General features: G+C 34.1%; 1 protein-coding gene across 24 annotated transcripts in view; it reads left to right on the top strand.

The window, feature by feature from the left end:
• VPS13B (vacuolar protein sorting 13 homolog B) overlaps positions 1 to 22482 on the top strand; it is a 727825-nt gene that overhangs the window by 207130 nt on the left and 498213 nt on the right. For all 24 annotated transcript variants that reach the window (XR_011996562.1, XR_011996561.1, XR_011996560.1 and 21 more), the window contains 2 exons: positions 5275 to 5409; positions 6398 to 6571. Coding sequence is in view for 19 of the 24 variants with exons in the window: in XM_072734208.1 (XP_072590309.1) it covers positions 5275 to 5409; positions 6398 to 6571 (309 nt within the window). In the remaining 5 variants the exon portion in view is untranslated. The remainder of the gene's footprint in view (positions 1 to 5274; positions 5410 to 6397; positions 6572 to 22482) is intronic.

Genomic DNA, 22482 nt, shown 5'->3' with positions numbered 1-22482 from the left:
GGCAGAGGGAGCTGAAGAAGCAGACTCCCCTGCTGAACAGGGAACAGAATGCAAAGCTTGATCCCAGAACCCATGAGATCATGACCTGAGGTGAAGGCAGAAGCTCAACTGACTGAGCCACCTAGGTGCCCGTTCTTTGAAAATTTTAACTAAACATCTAGTTTATGTTATAGTATTTTCTGTACTGTCTCCGAGGATAGTAATTGTAATTATTACTAAGATTTTTCTTGATATTATTTGGTTACCTCATTTCTTTTCTGGGTTTTTAATTGTCTATATCTTGAAGTGATTGTCATATGATATCTGATGGTCCTTCATATTTAGAATAAAATACTAAATCTGTGTTTAAAGTTGGAGCTTGTTGAATTGCTGGTGTCATAGGGAATTGGACATTACTTACTTTTTGTTGGAGGATAGTCATTTATCAGTATCTCTGATTCCTTTTTCTTGGACTGGCTAGTTTCTACAGAGAGAAATCCTTCTATTTCCTTTCTGAAGATTATAAGCTTATCATTCAGAGTTCTTAGAGAGTAAATAAAAGAAGATCTGATCATCCAGCACATAAACCCCATATAGATTTTTAGACAATCTCCTGTTTTTAGCATGCACCCTTTTCTTTGGTTTTATTCCATAGTTCAAAATCCTTTTGGTTTAACTTCTCTGGAGTGTACCCTCAATCTTTTGCCTGGATGAGTGTGGGGGATTTGCATGACTGTATGGATTAAGGGAAGGGATCTGTGGTTATTAGATAGACTTTTAGTCTCTCATTTTTTAGCCTCATCTGCATTCCTGCACTCTGAACTTCCTGGCTTCTGTAATTTTTAATTTTTCAAGGCTTACTGAAAGTCACCTTATTTCTAGTAGAAGAGAGAAGAGTGCCTGTGGGAAATTGAACCAAGTCATCTCATTGCTACCTGTTTATCAAATATTCCTCTTTAAAACTTTTGATGATAGCTTCTGCCTCCTTGAGAATTGCTTATTCAGCTATTATCTTTTCATTTTCATTTCTTTGTGGGTTTAAGGCCCTAAAAGTTTTTTGATAGTCTTTTAGTGGTAGTGAAGAGAGGGCACATAGGTAAATTTACATGGGGTTTGACTCTTTAATATTTACTTAGATATACATGCAGATACGTAGGCAATTCTTATCAGTTTATCTCTTAATAATTACAAGAGTGTTCATAAGGTGATTTTTGAACACTGGAGAGTTGACAACTGAGGGTTAAGGTCTCAAGGGGATGGAAGAATTATGACAGGCAAGAAAATTGGTGGAAAAGAATTGGAGTTAATGGTATACCACAGGACTAGGAATATGTGATAGAAGTTGATATTTTCCAGAAAAGTACTACAAAGAGATAATAGTAAAGTATTTCATATTAAATTATATTACAAAACTTTAGTATTATTTTCAGGTTTTTTTAGTGAAATTAAATTTCAGTTCTCTCTTGTCTTCTAGTGGACTGTCACTGCAGCATTTGAGTAAATGTCTGTGAGAGTGCCTGGAAAGGGAGTATTTCAAATGTTAGATACTGTCATTATCTTTGTGACTGTTCTGTTAACTCATGTCAGCTGACTACATCTTACCAGATATTGTGCCTCTTCTCCAGATTAAGTTCTGTGTAAAATTGAGCTGTTTTCTGATTTAAGTATCTTGAACAGTAACATAACAATAATAATAATGCCTTAAGCTACCTAATCACTCAGCTACATAGTTAATGCTGCCTCTACCCAAAGTCATGCTTTTTTAGTTAAGAGCTTTGGTCTTTTAGTTTCGTCATGTGGCAGGAGGTTTCCTTTTCCACTTTCAGGAAGCCTCATTCAATAGGATACAGTATGGATGGTGCTCTGAATTGCTTAATGCCAACACTGTACTCCTTTTTACTTTCCTAGTGCTGACGTCTGGGCATTATGCAGATTTTGGTTTGAAGGTGGAGTAGAAGGGGAAAACAAGTTTATTTTTTTATTAAGGCATTCTTTTTAAGGGAGGCCTGGCTTGCTAAGTCTGTAGAGCATGCGACTCTTGATCTCAGGGTCATGAGTTCATGCTCCACATTGGGTGTAGAGATTATGTAAATAAATAAATAAACTTAAAAAATGATCCCTCACCCCTTTTTAAAGAACACTTTCAGTTTCACAGTCAAAATGAGGGGAGGTTAGTTTCCTATATATGCCCTGATGCACACATGCACAGCCTCCACCAATATCGGCATCTCCCACCAGAGTGGTACTTTTGTTACAGTGGATGAACATACACTCACATAGCATAATCACCCAAAGTTTGTAGTTTTAATTGACTATATATATATATATATATATATATATATATATATATATATATCTTTTTTACTAGCAGTGTTTCTCCATTGTTGAAGTCCATCAAGAGTGATCTATAATTTATTTTTTTTAAATCTCAGCTTATAGCCTTTAAAACAAATTTCTTTATAAAAGAGCCTTTAGGGATCCCTGGGTGGCGCAGCGGTTTAGCACCTGCCTTTGGCCCGGGGCATGATCCTGGAGACCCAGGATCGAATCCCACGTCGGGCTCCCAGTGCATGGAGCCTGCTTCTCCCTCTGCCTATGTCTCTGCCTCTCTCTCTCTCTCTCTCTCTCTCTGTGACTATCATAAATAAATAAGAATTAAAAAAAAATAAAAGAGCCTTTATTGAGAAATTATGCATAATGATGCTTTAGTTACTAAAAGAAGTTTTAAAATATTTGAGAAATATATTCATAAAAATGTAAACTAAGTTTGTAGTCTAAAACAAGATGCTTTATATGTATATGAGATTCTTACCAGAAGAAGTTCTAGGCAACTTCTTCTGATAATAGTATTACATATCGTATGTGTTAAGTATTAACAAAGACCTGTCATTTGTCAGGGCACTTGGCTCACTTAGCCAGAAGAGCATGCAACTCTTGATCTAGGGTGTGTTTGAGCCCCATGTAGGATGAAGGGATTACTTACATAAATAAAGATTAAAAAAAAGAAAAAGACCTACCATTTGTGATTCAAGATAGAGTCCTAAATGTTATACTGTACAAGAAGCAGCATTATAAAATAATTTAAAAATAAAGCCATTTTGGCCTATTCATATTCTTTTTCTTTTACACCTATCAGAAACTAATACAACTCTTTCCATTCTGAACACCATCAGCAACCCTTGAAAGAATCTTTGAGTAGCTCTTGACTGCTGACCATTATATATATGGTGGTTTTATATATGTTTTGAAAATTGGTAGAGAACGGAAGTCTCTTGTGGGGGCTTGAGGGTTAGGGACGAAAGTATCATTCCATTTTATAACCCTCTCATCATCTAACATGATTAGAGCAGCGTAAATTATCCAATGATTATAATTTCCCATAACTGCAGTAAATATTAAATATGTAGGGTACCTCAGCTTCCTTTCCTATAAGGAGAAATGTGATCGGGTCTTACCACTTTCTGCTTGGACACTTGGCAAAAACCTATTTCTCTGAGTCTTGGTTTTCCCCTATGTAAAATGAAATGGTAATGGTCACCTTGGGGGCGTTTGTTTTGTTTTGGAGATAAATAAATAAAATAACAAACTAGCACTAGGGACTGGCAGTAAGTGCTCAATGCATATTAGGTGCTATGATAACTAGTAGTACTGTTAAAACTGTTACTACTATGACTATGTTTCTATAAATACATATTTATATAAATATTGTCATCATTTAATTTTCAGAGATACTACTTTAGATTTTTGAGTCATGGATTTTGAGGATCTGATTAAAATCTAATACCACCATAGAAAACTGTATAAATACACAACATTTCAGACTTCTGTTCTGGGGATAATAGGTACCACTTTAAATGGAAACAACAGAGGTGGTGAATATTGGAAAATAGCAACCAATCAGTACACTTTTATGTAATGACCATATGGAAATTAGTAAATAAACAGGCCCTTCCAAAATGATTGCTAGTATATGAGAGTGTGTTTCTTAAGATGATGCTTTATAATCATTTGCAAATCACGTAGTGTGTTGGTTAAACTGCAGATTCCTGGGCCATATCTGAGAAAGACACTTGGAAGATTATGGGGCTTCTTGAATATACTAAAGTTGAAATGAAAGGTTGCAAAGTGAGGTTTAACGTGTCTGTCATAGAAAGTTTATGGTTTTCTTAATTATTTATACATGTTCTACTTAGAGTTTCAAATGTGAGGGATAGTATATATTTGACCAAAATGTGGAATGTAGAAAAGAAGGGAAATTATATTGGTCAATGTTAGTGAATATAGGGAAAATGAATGGTAATGTCTTCTCTGATGGGATCAAATTGTATTAAACTCCCTAGGTCTTTTATTCCTGTAGGACGTGGAACAAAATTTAACTAAAGTCCTGGAGTCCAATGTATCTTAATCTGAAAATGAGGATGATGAACATTTTTATTATAGGCTTGTTAAGAGGATTGAAGGAGATAACATGTATAACACAGAATAAGTCCTGAGGAAATGTTAGTTGATTAGAGTTCCTCATCATTATAATTAAGTGGTTTACAATATTGTCAGTTCTCAAGGTTCCTCTGCCTGTTGAATTCTCACCTACTGTTCAGGGCCAAGATGAGTTTCTTCTTTTTAAATTAAGTTTTCCCTATCATTTATTTTATGGTAATTATTATGATAATAATCTGTGCTTCAGTGTCTTTCAGCAAGTAGCATATAGTAGAGATGTTAATATCCACTTTTTTGTTAATTGATATAGAATACCATTGATTTTTTAAATCTGCACATGGTAGTTTAATTTTGCTTATCAGCTATTATATTTTAACTTAGGAGCTGTTCCAAGCTGTCTTGTTTATCTTTCCTTATTCTTCCTGACAGAAGATATTTTGTGGTTCTGTTTATGCAGAAAGTTTCCTATTTAAATTAAATGTCTCTGTCTAAATGAACCTCAATTTATAAATTAGTTTCAAAAATAAATATCTTACTCTGTATTTTAAAACTAAATATGATTTTTTAAAGTTTTCTTGTTTTTTAAACAAATACTTGTTTTAAAACATTTACTAGTATTTCTTGAGCTTGACTAATCAAAAGCTGACTACGTAAGTATAGTTATGAGAATACAGACTATTTATTTTAAAATTGCATCCTTTCACCTCCTAAATGGTAAACTATGAAACTTAACATAAATACTGTAAGAACATCTGAGGCAGATAATTAAAGTATAATTAAGTTTAAATGCCTTGGTGAAGGAGTATAAAAATTATTTAAATTCAATCGGCTAGTACATTTGCAGTTTTCTTTTATTAGGTGTGAAATCTAAGAATCCCCTGCCAACTCTTGAGGGCTCAATCCAGAATGTTGAATTGAAGTACTGCAGCACATCATTGGTCAAATGTGCCTCTGGGACCGTGGGATCAATAAAAATTTGTGCCAAAGCCCCAGGTATGTGCAGCTGGACCGTGTAAAAGTTTATTGCCTGTATAGGAGAATTGGCCTTGCATTTTACAAGGAGCGTTACTGAAACAAGAATTTGCTCATTGTTCCTATGAATCAGAGGTTTTAAATTTTTTTTTTTTACTTTAAAATTTTTTAATTGTGCCAAAATGATACTTCTTACTTTAATAAATTAATTTTTACTTAAGGAAAAAATGCATGGTTATGAGAGTGGTTATGAGGGAGAAAAATTAAAAGTTTACTCTTATACTTTTAGAGGGAATAGGAAGTATAGATATATATGACCCTTAAAAATTAAAATGTTGTTAATATAATAAACAGATAACAACTGTTTTTTAATTTTTGTATTTGACTTCACTTTCCTGCCAATTCTTTACTTCATACCATTTTCCATAAACACTTGTAATTTAAGTTTTTTCAGTGCAACCCAAATTTCTTGGTAAGTTTAAGGAGGTACAGATTTTGTTGAATATTTATTTATTTATTTATTTATTTATTTTTTTAAATTTTTTTTAAAATTTTATTTATTTATGATAGTCATACAGAGAGAAAGAGAGAGAGGCAGAGACACAGGCAGAGGGAGAAGCAGGCTCCATGCACCGGGAGCCTGATGTGGGATTCGATCCCGGGTCTCCAGGATCGCACCCTGGGCCAAAGGCAGGCGCCAAACCGCTGCGCCACCCAGGGATCCCTTGTTGAATATTTAGAATATAGTATGTTCAAGTTGTTTCCTTTTATAATCTCATCTGAACATGTTCTATATTCATTAGCTAAATATTAAAACTTACATAACTTTTATTAAAACTTACATGACTTTTAAGTTTATCAGCCATACTTTTTAGAATATAAATGTACAGTTACAATGACCAATATAACTGAAGTGTTATATTATGATAATATATTTTAAGAACAAGCATCCTCAAGCTACTCCTATATTTTTTTTTATAAGAATTGTTTCATTAATGTTTCTCTTCAGGTGACAGTGGAAAAGAGAAGTTGATTCCATTGCTTCAGGGTCCTTCTGACACTAAAGACCTTCATAGTAGCAAGTGGCTCAATGAGAGTAGAAAGCCAGAATCCCTCTTAGCTCCAGATTTGACTGCCTTCACAGTCCAAGTTCCACAGTATATGGACTACTGCCATAATTCTGGTGAGTACAAATTTATCATTATTCACTTATTTTGCATTTTCTTTTCCAGTAAGGCTTTTAAAAGAATTTTTCAAAACCAATTTGTGTCCATTGGGATACTCCCTACAGTTGTGTTCTATGAAACTTCAAGTGTAGTGTTTTTGTATCATTTTTGATAAAGGGTAAGTTTATAAACAATAATGATTTTATATGAGAGTTCAGTTTTTGGTTTAACAATCTTAGATTCATATCTACTAAATCCATCTGAGTTTTAAAACCTACCATATCATGTAATAGGTAGAAAAGAGTAAAAGAAATTGAAAACATTGGAAAGAGAAACTACTTTTCCTTGGGATAGTGGCACTTTGTGACCCATCATTTGCCAAGTGAAAATCAGGTATTTGAGCCTTATGCAATTTTGCAGAAAGGAAGAAATGTTGATAATGGAACCAAGAAAAAAAAATCTCTGAGGTCAAGATCCTCTTTCATAGAGTTATTTTTCTAGTAGCATTTTGCCTAGAATCTTTTTCATTTTTTTCAACACCATAATAGCAAAGGTACACCTCTTGTGTTGATAGAGGAGATAACAGAAGGATCCACAAAGATTGAGATTAAAAAAAGAAAAAAAAAAAATATATATATATGGTAAGTAGAGACTATTATCAGCCATGAGTTCAGTTAGTCAGTAGTGGTTAGTAAAGGCAAAGTGGTCAAAGAGTCTAGAAATAAGATTGCTATATACATATTTTTTAAAAGAGTAAGGGTACCAGTTTCTTTTAAAGAATTAAAGGGGCGGCCCCGATGGCCTAGCAGTTTAGTGCCGCCTTCAGCCCAGGGTGTGATCCTGGAGGCCCGGGATCGAGTCCCACGTCAGGCTCCCTGCATGGAGTCTGCTTCTCCCTCTGCCTGTGTCTCTGCCTCTCTCTCTCTCTGTTTCTAATAAATAAATAAAATTAAAAAAAAAAAAGAATTAAATGACTAGGGAAGAGTTGGTTTCAAATAGCTGCCTAAGAGTAGAGCTCTCTAATAATTAACAAGTATTGTGACTTAAAATGCTAAGCATCACTACACTAACTTCAAAGGAGGAAACCATAAAAAGATTTGTAATAATTGACCAGACAGATAGTATATGGAAGTGAATATTTGAAGCAGTGTACAAGGACATGAAAAAATATTTGAAAGATTAATTTTTGTTACAGTAGCATTGCAGCATGTAAATACATGCACATTAAAAACTAGAAGTTAGTATTTGAAATGTGAACTTGAGGATCCTCTGTTAGCATGCTTCTAATAAAGACAATACTTCTTGAAAAGAAGTTTCAGCCTGGTGAGAATTGGTATAGAGCCCAAAGTAAAAATGTGAGGATGAGGCCAAACCCAAACTAAGACCGTGCATATGATTAGAGGATTTTACTTACCTTTTAAGGCAGGGACTGGTAAACATTTTAATAGAGAGCCATATAACTAATATTTTAGGCTTTGTGGACCATGTTTTCTCTGTGTTAGCTATCAAGTTCTGCTATTATAGCAAAGAAATAGCTGTAGATAAAATGCGAACAAATGGATAAGATTGTATTTCAATAAAACTTTATTTACAGAAACAAAAGAGTGAGCCAGATTTAGTCTATGTCATTTACTTATGTATTTAGGGATAAGGGATTGGGTTGGATAAGCATCATCATGCTGTTTAAAATGCCTATTTAATCATGTTCCATAACTAGGTTGTTTAGTAAACTTCTATATATATAATTATCCATTTAGTAGCTTGGTTTTTTTTTTTTTTTAAGATTTAATTTATTTGAGAGAGTGAGCATGGTGGAGGGAGAGGAGAAAAGAAGAGGGAGAGAGAGAGTTTCAAGTAAACCCCACACTGAGGACAAAGCCCAGTACAGGGCTTGATCTAATAACCCTGAGATCATGACCTGAGCTGAATTCAAGAGTCTGATGCTTAATGGACTAAGCCATCCAGGCACCCGTCCAGATAATATTTTTTGATAGGTTTTGTTTTCAAGTCATCATGTCATTAAAATGTTATTAAAATATTATTAAAATGACCCACCATCCATTTAGAATTTTGATACCTAAGAAGAGACTAAGCTTATTTGAATCTACAACCACATATTAAAGTTGGACAGGGCCTCCTCATTTTTTGTTTTGCCATATACACAGAGTTAATGAGTCAAGCTTATAATCTGATCTTTCTCATAACAATATTTTATATTATTTTTCGTGATTTAAATGCATTTCTAGGGTCACAAAAATGTATTTGCATTTCTAACCTTTTAAATATGCCTAAAAGTAAACTATTATGTAAAAAAAGGTAAAGTTTTTACATTTTTTCTTGCAATAAGAAAATTTCTCTAATCTTCAACATTACTGTTACATTTAGTGATATATTTTTGGATTTGTGTGTAAAATTTTAATGTGGTTATGTATTTGATGCTTTGAAATTATTCCTTTGGGTATGTTTTAATCCTAAAATGAAAGGTTGTTTTTACTTAAACTACATTCATATACTTAATGTAGGGCATTTTTAAATTTAAATTTTCTATCCACCTTAGAACTGCCACTCACATTCATGGTTTAGGTATTTATGATAAAACTAGTTTTGAAATAATATTGATTAATCCTTATGTTCTTGTAACAAGATTTAAATTGGAGATGTATATGTTTGTGTGTGTGTAACTCAGGAGTAGACAAATAATAAGTAATTAAAGTATAAGTGAAAAAATAATTTATTAACAATCCTTTAAGATTTTACTGAAATATCACCTTTTCAGCAAGGACTTTCATGGCAATTGCATACAAAAATTATTTTCTCCCTTAAAAACAAGTGTATGTACACACATGCACACACACATTGACACATACTTCTTATTTTTCTACTCAGTACTTATTACAGTTTTACTGTAATGTATCTTGTTGATTTTTTTTGTCCTGCTTTTAGAATTTAATCTTCATTTAAGCAGGAATTTTTGTCTGTTTTGATTACTACTCTATTCCTAGTGTCTAGAACAGTATCCTATATACAGTTGGCTATCAACAAATATTTAAGGAATGAATAAGTAAGTAATGATTACATTTACTTTTATTTGGTTTTTGAGGTTGGAGCACCTAAGGGAAAAGACACAGAACCAGAAGTCTTTCCAAATGTTTCTTTAAAAAAAAAAAGATTCTGGGTAGTTAAATCCTTCTAGCTGAACAATTAAAGAGAAGCATAAGTAGTCTTTGCTGTCTGTTTCACAAATACTTGTTCAGGAACCAATTAATGATGCTTCTATTTCTTTTCTTTTTTTAAAAGATTTATTTATTTTAGAGAGTGCTTGTGAGCGTTGGGGTGGGGCAGAGGGGCAAAAGGAGACAGAGAATTTCAAGCAGACTCATTATGGAGCACAGAGCCCCACGTGGGGCATGATCCAGTGACCTGAGATCATGACCTGAGCTGAAAATAAGAGTTAGTTATGTAACAGACTGAGCCATCCAGGCACCCCATGATACTTCTATTTTTTACATTCATACAGATATTAGGAATCAAATAGAGAAATAAGATGCTTCTTTGGCTCCTTCAGAGGTAGAAGTGCTTGGTGACTATAATTATTGTATGTAAAATATTTTAAGATGGGTTCTTACTATTTTTTCCTTTTAATTATAGGTTGGTTCTTCTTCATATGCTGTATTTTACCTATAGTTTATAGGCAGATTCTGCTTGTTAAAAAGTTCTGAGTCCTTGTTAATCTTGGTATTAATGTCTAGATAAATTTTGAGGTGTCTGATATTTAAGAATATAAAATGATGGGGATCCCTGGGTGGCTCAGCGGTTTAGCACCTGCCTTTGGCCCAGGGCGCCAATCCTGGAGTCCCGGGATCGAGTCCCACATCGGGCTCCCAGCATGGAGCCTGCTTCTCCCTCCTCCTGTGTCTCTGCCTCTCTCTCTCTCTGTTTCTCTCTCTATCATAAATAAATAAATCTTTAAAAAAAAAAGAATATAAAATGATTACAAAGTACTGTGTAAACCTAGAATCAAAGGAATTTAGAGGTCTCCCATTTTAGTTTCTAAGCCAACGTTAGGACTTTTTAAAATGTGTCTCCTTCTCTCTTCTCCTTCTCTAGATCTCTTGGCCTTCTTTCAGTTTCTCACTGGTGATTATGCTTTTGCACATACTATTTTTCCTGTGTGGGATTCTCACAATTACCCTTACCTTTTCATTTTATATCTGTTTAATTCCAGCTCAGTCTTAAGATCATAGCTCAACTACTACCTCTTCAGGGAAGCCTTGATACCCCTTTCCCCTACTCCCCATCACCCAATTTGATTAGGTAGCTTTGTTACATTCATTTTTATGGTTCACTGTACTTTTCTTTGATAGCACTTAATGACAGTGTGCATTTACATAGTTGGGTGATTTGAATGCTGTGTGTCCTTACTGCTTGACAGTGAGTTGTATGAGGGCAGAGTTAGTTACTGGTTACTTACTTTATCTCCAGGACTTTACATTGTCCAACATATAGGGAATGTTTTGAGAAATCATTTGTTGAATGAATGAAGAAATAGACATTTATGGCAGATGGTCAAGGGTATGAACATATTTGATAAATAGTAAGTTGTTAATAAATGTTAATAGCCTTCCCCTTTCTGTTCTTATATTTCTCTCTCTTTCTTCTTTGAATATACATATCTGTCACTGGAGAGAATATCTAACAGTATCTTTCTTTGTTAGACAGCTCTCATTACTATTAGATCCTTTATTGAACTGTAACTTCCATTTCTTGGTCTGGTTGTAGTTTTATAAATGACATGAAATAACATATGAGCCCTAAATATACCTGACAAAACTTACTATCTTATTTTTCCTTCTTTCCCTCTCTCATTATTCATCGTCTTTAGTCTTTGGAATTTGCCCTATGATCATATCTTTTCTGTTGGAATCTTAGTCTTTCTTGGCCACCAGGTGTGAAAAGAAGAGTCTCTTTTGTAGGTCTGAGTTTTTGCATATCCTGTAAATGGTGGCACTGATTGCCCTTTGTTCTGGACTATTCAGGGATTTTTGTATGGTCAAGAGCCTTGAAAGATAGATTTAGTATCCTTGAAGAGCCAGTGAAGGGTATTGTTAACTGCCCATTATAAAATATTTGATTCTTCAACTCAAGATTCATCTCTTATCCTGCATTGCTCTGCATGTGCAGACATCCATCTGGATACGTCTTTGTCATCACCTCTGTGAAACTTGGGGGCTAGGGGAACTGATGCAAATATGTTGATAGTTGTGCATTTCCTATCCCATGAGTAATAAAGTCCTTTGTCTCTGACTCAGGAATCTCCTGTCTTCTCTATCATTCATAGCTTTGGTAGGATAAAATCTCACAATTCTTGACACCAGAACGGTGTAGTTTCTTGGTTCTCCTTGCTGAACCATCTTCATGATCTCCTCAACCATGGTACTCCCTCCTTATCTGTAGGGGATACGTTCTGAGATCCCCCAGTGGATGTTGAAACTGCAGGTAGTATTAAATCCTGTATATACTATGTTTACCTATACATACATATATAATAAAGTTTAAGTCCTAAATTAGACATAGGAAGAGATTAATAGCAATAACTAATAATAAAATAGAACTGCTATCTAATATAAAAATTTTATGATTATGGTCTCTCTCAGAATAGCTTATTGTAATGTACTCATCCTTTTTCTTGTGATGATGAGATGATTAAATTCCCATGTGATAAGTCAAAGTGAGGGGAATGATGTCAGCATTATACTATCAAGTTACTATTGACATTCTAAGGATATTTCAGGAGAGGATCATCTGCTTCTGGATTGTGGTGACCATGGGTGACTGAAACCATGGAAAGTGAACTTGCAGATAAGGGAGGACTATGGTGTTTTGTTTTGTTTTGTTTTTACCTTAAATATAGATCATTCTTGAGATTCTATTACTGGTCTTCTTTCTACTCGAATGATGTAATCAACACTACTGTTTTTAGCAACCAACCATATGTTTATGTCTCTCCATTTATTTTCTTTTGAAATCCAGACTCCAAATTTCAGCCACCTCTTGACCATTGTCCTGTGGATATTTTATTTTTTTAAATTTTTTTACATTTTTTAAAGATTTTATTTATTCATGAGAGACATAGAGAGAGAGACAGAGACAGAGACAGACAGGCACAGGCAGGGGGAGAAGCAGGCTCCATTCCATGCGGGGAGCCTGATGCAGGACTTGATCCCAGGGCTCCAGGACCACACCCTGGGCTGAAGGTGGTGCTAAACCACTGAACCACCCAGGCTGCCCATCCTGTGGATATTTTAATGGTGCCTAACACATTTAAAACTAAACTCGGTGTAATCTTCCCACCCCAATTCATACTCCATTATTCAAAATTTCAATTAATGGCACTACTTCCTTCTTAATGTTGTAAATTTCAGCACTAGTTCAATTGTTCTTTCTTTTTCCCTTGCATATGGTAGATGTTCCATAAAAGCTTTTTTTCGGCTAAACATAATAAATTTATTTTAGTCATTTCCCATATGATGTGTTCAGATTCACTGCTGTACTGATTACTTCCACTACTTGTTAGAAACCGTGTCTCTTAAAATTTAACACAATCTTCCACATAGCACAAAGTAAAGAGCATATTTTCCAGATTTGTGTAGTGAACTTCTACTTAGTTACTGTTTGTTTTGAGCTTATGTGCCACTGGAAACAAGGATTATTCTTCACATAATAAATACTCTTAAGACATTTTTCCATATTTTATATATTATATTAGTTTATAAATTTACATGAAGAACTTCACACTTAATTCTATGAAATTTCATCTAATTGATTTTAGCCCACCATTAATAAAGAAGATATCTTTGAAACTATCTGTTTGACTGTAGTTATTTGTACAAGTAGGTTGAACTTGCTACTTTTGCTTTTTTTATATGAAATGCAAAATATTTGGAAGATCAGAAAATTATGTGATTATGATGTTATTTTAAGATAATGAAAAGCAAGTGTTCCTGTTAAAGTGTCATTTAAATATAATAGTTTAAGCCAATCTTCCTAGTCCCCAGTGTAATCAGTTTGAGAAAGTTTTTAACTTTGCTAGGTTGTCATACATTAAAAGTTATTTTATATTTTACCCATCAAATATAGCCAACTTTTGAATCACTGTTATTGGAAAGGAAAGTCACAATTACAATTCTCATCTCTGGATATTCAGTTAAGTTGGGAGGTAGTTCTCTTTCTTGATTAAAATGTACCAGCAAATATACACAATCTTCTTTCACCATTCAAGTTGGTTGGTTAGAATGTGAATTGCTAAGTAGTTTCTAAAATGGAGGCAGTTCTTTAGATTGTAAGTTTTAATTTATGAGGATTGTTTTTTGTTCCAAAAAGTTCTCCTTATATGTAGAATTAAGTGAATTACCTTGAAGTTATGTTTTTAGTATTTTGACAGGATACATGAGTAAGAATGCTATATATTGTAGCAATTAAAGACTATTCACATTTGTGGTTTGGGCATAAATGTGTAAAAATTATACCCATCTATCTTATTACATTTCCTCTCTCCTCCCCAAGGACTTTACTATGTACTTTATCTGTAATTGTTGCCAGTTTTCTATCATGTTCCCACTGGGCTTCTGGTGCAAAAAATCTTATCCTCTTGATGACAGAGCTTGCCTGAATGATTTCATGCTCCTAGCATTTTTGTTCACGGGAATTAGGGGCAAAATGTAACTACAGCTGAACAGAACGTCTATTTTTGTAATTTTGGAGTTTAGGCTCTGTTATTGGAACTAAATGAAGAGATGCAGGTGTTCTCCAGTCCAAGCCCTTTGGGAGTTTTGATGGTAGATGCTTGAAAAGAAAATGCATGTGTTTCCAGAGTCAAACAGCAGCTGTGAGACAAGGATTTATGTTTTTCTCAGAACTTTGGGATTTCAAAATGTTACATTTAATCACAAGCACAGAAAGGGGAGCAAATGTTAAAGATGTTACGCATAAAAGTAAGTTTACTGATCTCTTTACCATATGAACTAGTTGTGGGAATATAGGAGCAAAGTGATTTTTAATCATAATATAAACAATTTTTAAAGGATTATGATAGTTACCAGGACATAGCCTTTTGAGAATGTTGCCTTTTTAGAATAGAGAATTTTTTTAATCCTACTAATTAAGTTTTTTTTTTTTTCTGTTTAAACATACATGCACACACACAATGAAAGATTTGGTAAAATATTTGCCAAATGCATTTTGACTATTTTTGGAAAAGTTCAAGTAATATCTTGTAATAATACAATGTTTTCAAGTAAAAAAAATGTAAATTTCTGTCTCAGATAATAATCAAGGGAATTTACAGATATATTTAAAACATACATATATTAAAGCTGATGTGTATTTAATAGTATTAATTCTCTGTCTAGAAAGTACCCTATATTAATCATGTTTTCCTTTAAAACTTAAGGTTTTTCTCTTGAGTCTTCTCATTTCCTGCCTTGTTCTCTACAGCCAACTGATACCTAGTCACTTAAAACTTTTCTTCAAGTTCTGTAAACCTGTGTGTATGTAATTCTGAAGCTAGTAGTGAATCCTTTACCTTGTCCCAGAATCTAACTTTCCTGATTGAAATATCTCCTGGATGCCATGATGCTTGAATTCAGGAACAGGCTCAATAGCAACAGGAAATTACTTTATTTCTTTGAAAGGTCCCAGATTCTGGAGGGAAGCCAAAGGGTGATATCCCTTGGGACTTGTGGGTGACCAGTGGTTTCCTTCATTTATAGCACAAGGTCAAAATTTTGCATTTTTTACTGCCTCTATAATAAAAAACTGGCATTCAGAGTAAATAAGTAGTAGCTTTATTTGTAAATAATAAATGATAAGGAGTGTTTCAGGTTGTAATGGACTTCAAGTGTATGTTCCCAGAAAATCTGTAATGTTTTGTGTATTTTTATAAAGACCAAAAAGGTACCATTACTTAAATTTATTTTAGAAAGTGATGTTTTCAAAGCAAGTTTTTGGTTTTGCATTTCCTAACCAGATTTGAAGTTGGCTGTATAGGAGCTGTCATGTTGGCCAGAAGGAAAGTAGCAGCCATAGTGCACCAGCAGGAATTGTTTTATGAAACACATAGAAGTGTTACTAGTCTTTGCTACTTGACACTTCCCTGTTTGTCTCATCCCTTTAGAAGAAACTTGATTTTATTGCTTTTGCATTTCTTGTAGTAGATACAGTATATATAGGAATCATCCTTATGCTGTTGTTTTGTTTTGTGAATAAGTGATAGAGTCAGCTATCCATTAATGTGGGAGAGTTAAGCACTTCTTTGGGAGTCTTGTTTATTTTCACCTTTCTCTGACTTTAGTCCTTACTCTTCTCCTCTGCCTTCTCCCTTCCCAGTCACTAACTCCCTTCTCAGCAACATTACCCTGCTATGAGCATATCACTGACAGACAATATTGTCAGATTCCTTCCTCTTGAGAAACCGAGAGTTCCTAAGGGCAGGGATCATGACAAGTATGTGATAAGTATTTTGTACATACAGGGTGGCCAAAAGGAAATGAAATTTTACCATTTGGGTCTAGGCTTGTCTACAGGCCCACATCATTTTATTTTTGAATTGGTCTATGGGGGGAAATATAGTTTGGTCTCAGTGTGTTAAAGAGTAATTAAAAAAATACCATCATGAATCTTGTGTAGATATAAAATGGACATAATGTTAAAGATTATTAGCATCATTGTCAATGAAAGAATCAGGCACATGTTACAACTAGGATCAAGGAGAACAACAACGAAGGACACATTTATAGATCAGTAATGCTGTAATAAATTTGGAAAGGGACACAAAATTATCTTCTTCCATAGTGGGGAAGGACAGTCAGTTGAACTTCTTCATGACGGTTTCTTTACATCTGTAGTCCAGAATTGTTTTGCATTGCTCTCAGCTATCTACAGTGTACAGATTTCTAAGAAAACTTAAAGGCAGTGAAAGGTGCAGAGTTTCTGTGGACTCATACTCTGATAACCTGGAGCAGTGTACTCAAACAATGCAGAGCTTTTCATTGAAGCACAATTTTTTTCCTACAAACCTTAACTAAATTCCAGATGGCTAGGCTATTTTTAGCTGTGGATGGTTTAAATATAGAGGCAGGTCAGAAGTAATTTTGTGAGGCAAAAGATTCAGTACATGGAGGGAAAATTAAAGGGAAATAATGCCACCGGCAGAGGGCAGTGATGAAGTAACAGTGTCCTCATGTTCAAAGGAGGTATTGATAATTGAATAATTGGAGGCTAACTCTGTAGACTGTAACTTGAATTAACTTTTGAAACCTTGTCATATTCTCTTCAGCCAAGTGCTTTGTCAATACCTACGACTTACCAGAAAAAAAAGGCATTTTGTTTTTGTTTTGAGTTAAACAAAAATGTTCTAACCTGATTTTTAAGTAAATAATGTGTTCTAACTTATTAAAAAAGCTTTCTCATGGAAAGAATCAATACAACAAATATTTGAATATGTACTCTATGTCAGATACTGCTATAGATATTAGAGAGGAAGAGGAGGGGAAGGGTATGTGTGTGTATATAAGAAAGAGGAATACTCTAACCTCATAGAAGTAACGTTCTCTTGATTATAACATTTTCATTTTAGTTGATAATGTGTTATATTGTATTTTGTCCTTATGAAAATTAAATCTTTTATGTCATGTTAGCTAAACAAGAAAAAGGCCTTCAAATATAAAAATTTTGTCTTCTCTGATTTTTTTCCGCTGAAAAGATAGAATTCTGAAATGATGTGAAAGTATGTGCAAGAGTATACTAGACAGGGGATCCCCGGGTAGCTCAGCGGTTTAGCGCCTGCCTTCGTCGGCCCAGGGCATCATCCTGGAGTCCTGGGATTGAGTCCCGTGTCAGGCTCCCTGCATGGAGCCTGCTTCTCCCTCTGCCTGTGTCTCTGCCTCTCTCTCTCTCTCTCTGTGTCTCTCATGAATAAATAAATAAAATCTTAAAAAAAAAAAAGAGTATACTAGACAAAGTTCTGCAGAACACAATTATAAATAACAAAAACAAAAATAGAAATCACCACAACAAAACGTCCAACAGAGAAAGTAGTAAGAAACAAATGATCAAAAACACATGAAAAACTAACTGATAACTAGTTAAAGAAAATGATATTAAAACAATAATAGAGAACACTTTTTACCTGTGAAATGGATATTTAATAAATTGTAAAACTAAGAGCTGAGAAATTTCTTAAATGAATACTTCCATAAAGGGCTGGTAGGACTGTGAATTGGTACAAACTCTCCAGAAATCTATTTCAAAAAGAAGAGTGATCATCCCATTTTCAGACTGTATCCTAGGGGAGTATTCCAAGATGCATTTAAAGACTTGTATTTAAAACATACAGGTAGGGATCCCTGGGTGGCGCAGCGGTTTGGCGCCTGCCTTTGGCCCAGGGCGCCATCCTGGAGACCTGGGATCGAATCCCACATTGGGCTCCCGGTACATGGAGCCTGCTTCTCCCTCTGCCTATGTCTCTGCCTCTCTCTCTCTCTCTCTCTCTCTCTCTCTGTGACTATCATAAATAAATAAAAAAAATTAAAAAATTAAAAACATACAGGTATTAATGTCAGTTTATTCATAATAATAATGTTATCTTTGTTATTTAATAGTAGGAAAATTATAGAGTTTATCCATAGAAGAACATATTTTATATCAGCCAATAGAAAATATATATTACCAGAAAGTATTCATATTAAAAGCTTGTGTGGAAAATAAAACTATCAACTTTCATATCATAAAGTTGTATGTAGTTTTAAAAAATTTTCTCTCAACTTATGCATATGGATATATGTTTACATATATTTATATATTGTGTTCATAGAAAATTATTAAATTTTCTGATTATCAGTGCTTGATGGGATTATGAGTAATTTCTCATCCATATTTATACTCTCCTTTAGTATTTGATGTTTTCTGCAAACATGAATATTTTTAAATATTTCTTTTCCAAAATACTTATTTAGACCTAGTTGTTCATGGGTTATTACAATGATTTTGCTTACAAGTAGGCATTCTTGCACATTAATTCTTATATAACCTTTAATACTTAAATACAATTTCAATTTGAAAGCACATATGTTCCCTGAAAGCCACAGAGTGTATGGGTTAGTTTTTTATAGAGATTTTGGGGGGTCTTAGTGTATATCTGAATAAAATACCAGATCTCAAGGCTGCATAATTGGCATTTCTCTTTAAATAGTTTCATTCTAGTAAGTAAAATGTTTAAAAGCACTATCTTTCTATAATTTGTTTTCTATTTACAATTAAAATATATTTTTTCTTTAAATATATTTGAAACTTTATCATTAGTCAACTGTCTGGCATAGTACAAAACAAAACCTTCAATGAATTTTGATATATATGTGTTAATTTGAAAGTTAGCTCTTTAAAATATTTGAATGTGTTTTTACATAGGAACAAAGAATTGTCATAGTTAAAATTCAAGGCTAATTCATACTTTTTTGCTAAACAATAAATTTGAGATATTTAAAAATTTTTTTAAAAATATATTATTTATTTATTCATGAGAGACACACACACACACAGAGAGAGAGAGAAGCAGAGACACAGGCAGAGGGAGAAGCAGGCTTCATGCAGGGAGCCTGACATGGGACTTGATCCCCGGTCCCCAGGATCATGCCCTGGGCTGAAGGTGGCGCTAAACCTCTGAGCCACCTGGGCTGCCTGAGATACTCTAATTTTTAATGAAAAGTAGAAATAGTTAGAAATAGTACTTTATTGGAAGAATAAATGAGTAAACTATCTAAAATCATTGTATTTAAAGTAAAAGTAGACAGGAGAATGGAATAGTAAAAACATACTTTTAGAGAGATTTTGAAAGATATTTATTGGCATTTCAGGGACATCAGAGGTCAGTCAGTAACAGTGCTCCTTTTTTGTTGTTTTGCCCTCATTTCTAAGTGTAGCTAACCTTGAACAACACAGGGATGGGAGGCACGGATTCCCCACATAGTAAAAAATCCATGTATAACTTTTGGCTCCCCCAAAACCTAACTGCCAATAGCCTAAGAAGCCTTACTGATAAAGAGTTGACTAAAATCTATTTTGTATGTTTTATGTATTATAATGTGGTATCTCTCCTGATGGGATGGAAGCCCCCAAATATGGGGCCACCCGATTGGGCAGAAGTCAGCAGTGCTGCAAGTGAAATCAGAACTCACCTGAGGCAGAGGGAGTGGTGGGCAGGAAGGAGGCCATAGGTGTGGCTGTATTTAAAGAGAAGAAAGTGAGGACGTATGGATGTGTATGGAATATTCCTTTTTCTTGGTAACTGTGCCTGGTTTTAAGTGGCCCATTGGTTAGTTAGGGCCTATGGCTGTTTTGAGGTGAGTCACCTGATGGGCCTTCTGTATTTAGTCAGGGGCTTGGGATCACCATGGTACCTTTTGCCTTGCTTTCTGTATATTCCTTTGCTTAAGGCTGTTGCTCAGAAGTGACCTTTACATTATATACTGTGTTCATAAAGTAGGTTAGAGAAAAGAAGATATTACTAAGAAGATCATAAGGAAGAGAAAATATATTTATAGACTGTATTGTATTCATTGAAAAAAATTTACATGTAAGTGGACTTGCATACTTCAAACCTGTGTTGTTATGGTGCTAACTGTAGTTTTTTTCTTCCCTTCACTCATAAGATTGTTAGCTATGATCAGGGTTAATTCTGGACTCCAGTAGAGAAATAGAACATTCTTTTGGAATGATTGGAAAGGAAGTGACAGAGAAACAGGAAAAAGAAAAGTCAAGAATTTAAAGATATTCCTATAGGTGAGCATGAAATTTTCTGAATTAATGAGTTATAGTTGATGAAAGGCAGGCACAGCTTAGTGAATAATCTTTGGGAGAGGAAAGGAAGTGATAGGCAGCCACGGAATGGAGAGGGAAGGAAAAATAGGCAACATTTAACTGGCAGTTACTGGGTAAGAGGGTTTTTTTCTTAAATCAATTTGATATTGTAAAATAATTAATTACCAGTTATCCTTAAAATAATATTTTGTTATAACTGTTAATCTTGGGTAGAACATGTAAACGTTAAGGGAGAAAAACTTTCAGGATCACTTAGTCTAGAAGTAAAGAATAAAGCAGGCATTTTTCAGATGGTCACATGTCTTCAGAGTCAAGCAGATAGTGAGTTGAAGAGATCTGACTTTCTTGTCAGATGTTCTTTTTATAATGTATATTCATTTAAAGGACCCTTTCAGGTAACCAGGTTATTATCTTCCTTTATTTGTTATCTTCCTTTATTTTACTTTGTCCTAGAACCTGAGGATATAAAGAAAAAGAGGACCCTTTTTAACTTATTAATGAGCTTATGGTTCATTGAGAGGATAAATAGGTAAAGCATGTAGCTTAAAGGTAGTTAAAACATTGTTATAAAACAAGGTAGTGTGAATTCACATTGAAGGAAGCTTTTACTCAGACTTGGGACTTGGGAAAAGTTTGCTGGAATCAGCCATGTCAAAGGAAAGTGCTTAATTATGAGCTAGAGGAGAAACAATGGGTCAGGTTTCAGAAACCTGCAACTAAGATCCCTGGAATGGCAGTTTAGAATGGAACAGGAGCATGATAAGAGATCAGCAATCTCTTCTGGCTATGAAAGGCCTTGAAAGCCATTTTAAAGGTTTGGACTCTCTGCTAAGGGAGGATTTGGAAAGTTTTTATCATATTTATGCTTTAGAAACCAATTTAGGGAGTGGGGTGGATGAGGTTACCCTCATCCAAGGAGGCAGGCGAGATCAGGTAGGAGAATGTTGCAGTGAAGAAAAGGATAATGTCAAGAGAGTTACACACATTTGTGGGATTGCAATGTGTCAGAATCAGTAGGAGCTGATGGTTAATTGAAGATGATATCTGAGGGAGAGGGTACAGTAGGTAAACGTCTAGTGTTCTAGTTTGGAGAACTAGGTACATAGGAGGGCCCCTTTGACTAAGATGAGGAACAAAGGGACCACAAGCAAGTTTTCTTTAGGGTGATAGAGGCAGTTGGTATAATACTGCTATTTTTTCTAATTCTTCCTATGTGCCAGGTATTATTTCAAGCATTTTCAGTAGAGCCCAAGCAGTTTGACTTTAGAATTCATTACACCAGAGAGCAAAGACTATAGAGAAAATTCAAACCCTAAATCATTGATTATTCAGTTTATTGAGTTCTATTTATGAATTACTAGGTGCATGTATGACACTGCTACTGGCTGATAAAAAATATTCAGTATAGAGCCCTATTAAGTTGTATATACATATAGCTAATTCTAAGAACAAGCTTGACAAATGCTGCAACTGGCTGGGAGAAAAGTACTATCTAGAAATAGAGAAGAGAGATAAACTTGAATCAAGAAGGGAGGATTTAATGATACTAGCAAAGATTTCTCAAAGAGGATTGATATTTAAGTCTGGAACGATAGAAGACTGCATATGAGATGAAAATTTATTATTTAAACATTACAACTACTATTAATTGTCCTATACTGTTACTGTAATTATTAGTTGAAGTCCATGTTTTTGTGAAAGTGTGAAAAGTGTAATTGTTAAGAAGTGTTTAGTACGTCTTTATGATGAAGTAGTTTTCTTTCTAGAGTATTTCAGTATATTCAGATAATTATAATAAAAATGTATTAAGATTTTTAAATTTTACAATGTGATTGTAAAATATAAAATATTTGGGATACTTATTACTGCTTTTGTTTTCTAAGACCAATTTTTAAAGTTAAAATAAGTATTGGGACCATTATATTTAGTTTTCATGTGGTTTAGCTTGGAGTTAATTATTAAGTAAAACTTGATTTTTAGCCTTAGAAAAACAAATGCAGAAGTTAATAAATTCCCCCTCCTCTTTTTTATCGGATTCCTTGTTAACAAAGCATAG

The sequence above is a fragment of the Vulpes vulpes genome, chromosome 13 (assembly GCF_048418805.1).
Source record: "Vulpes vulpes isolate BD-2025 chromosome 13, VulVul3, whole genome shotgun sequence".
Classification (NCBI taxonomy): Eukaryota; Metazoa; Chordata; class Mammalia; order Carnivora; family Canidae; genus Vulpes; species Vulpes vulpes.
Note: the sequence above shows the minus strand (reverse complement) of the source record. Positions and strands in the feature narration are given on the sequence as shown.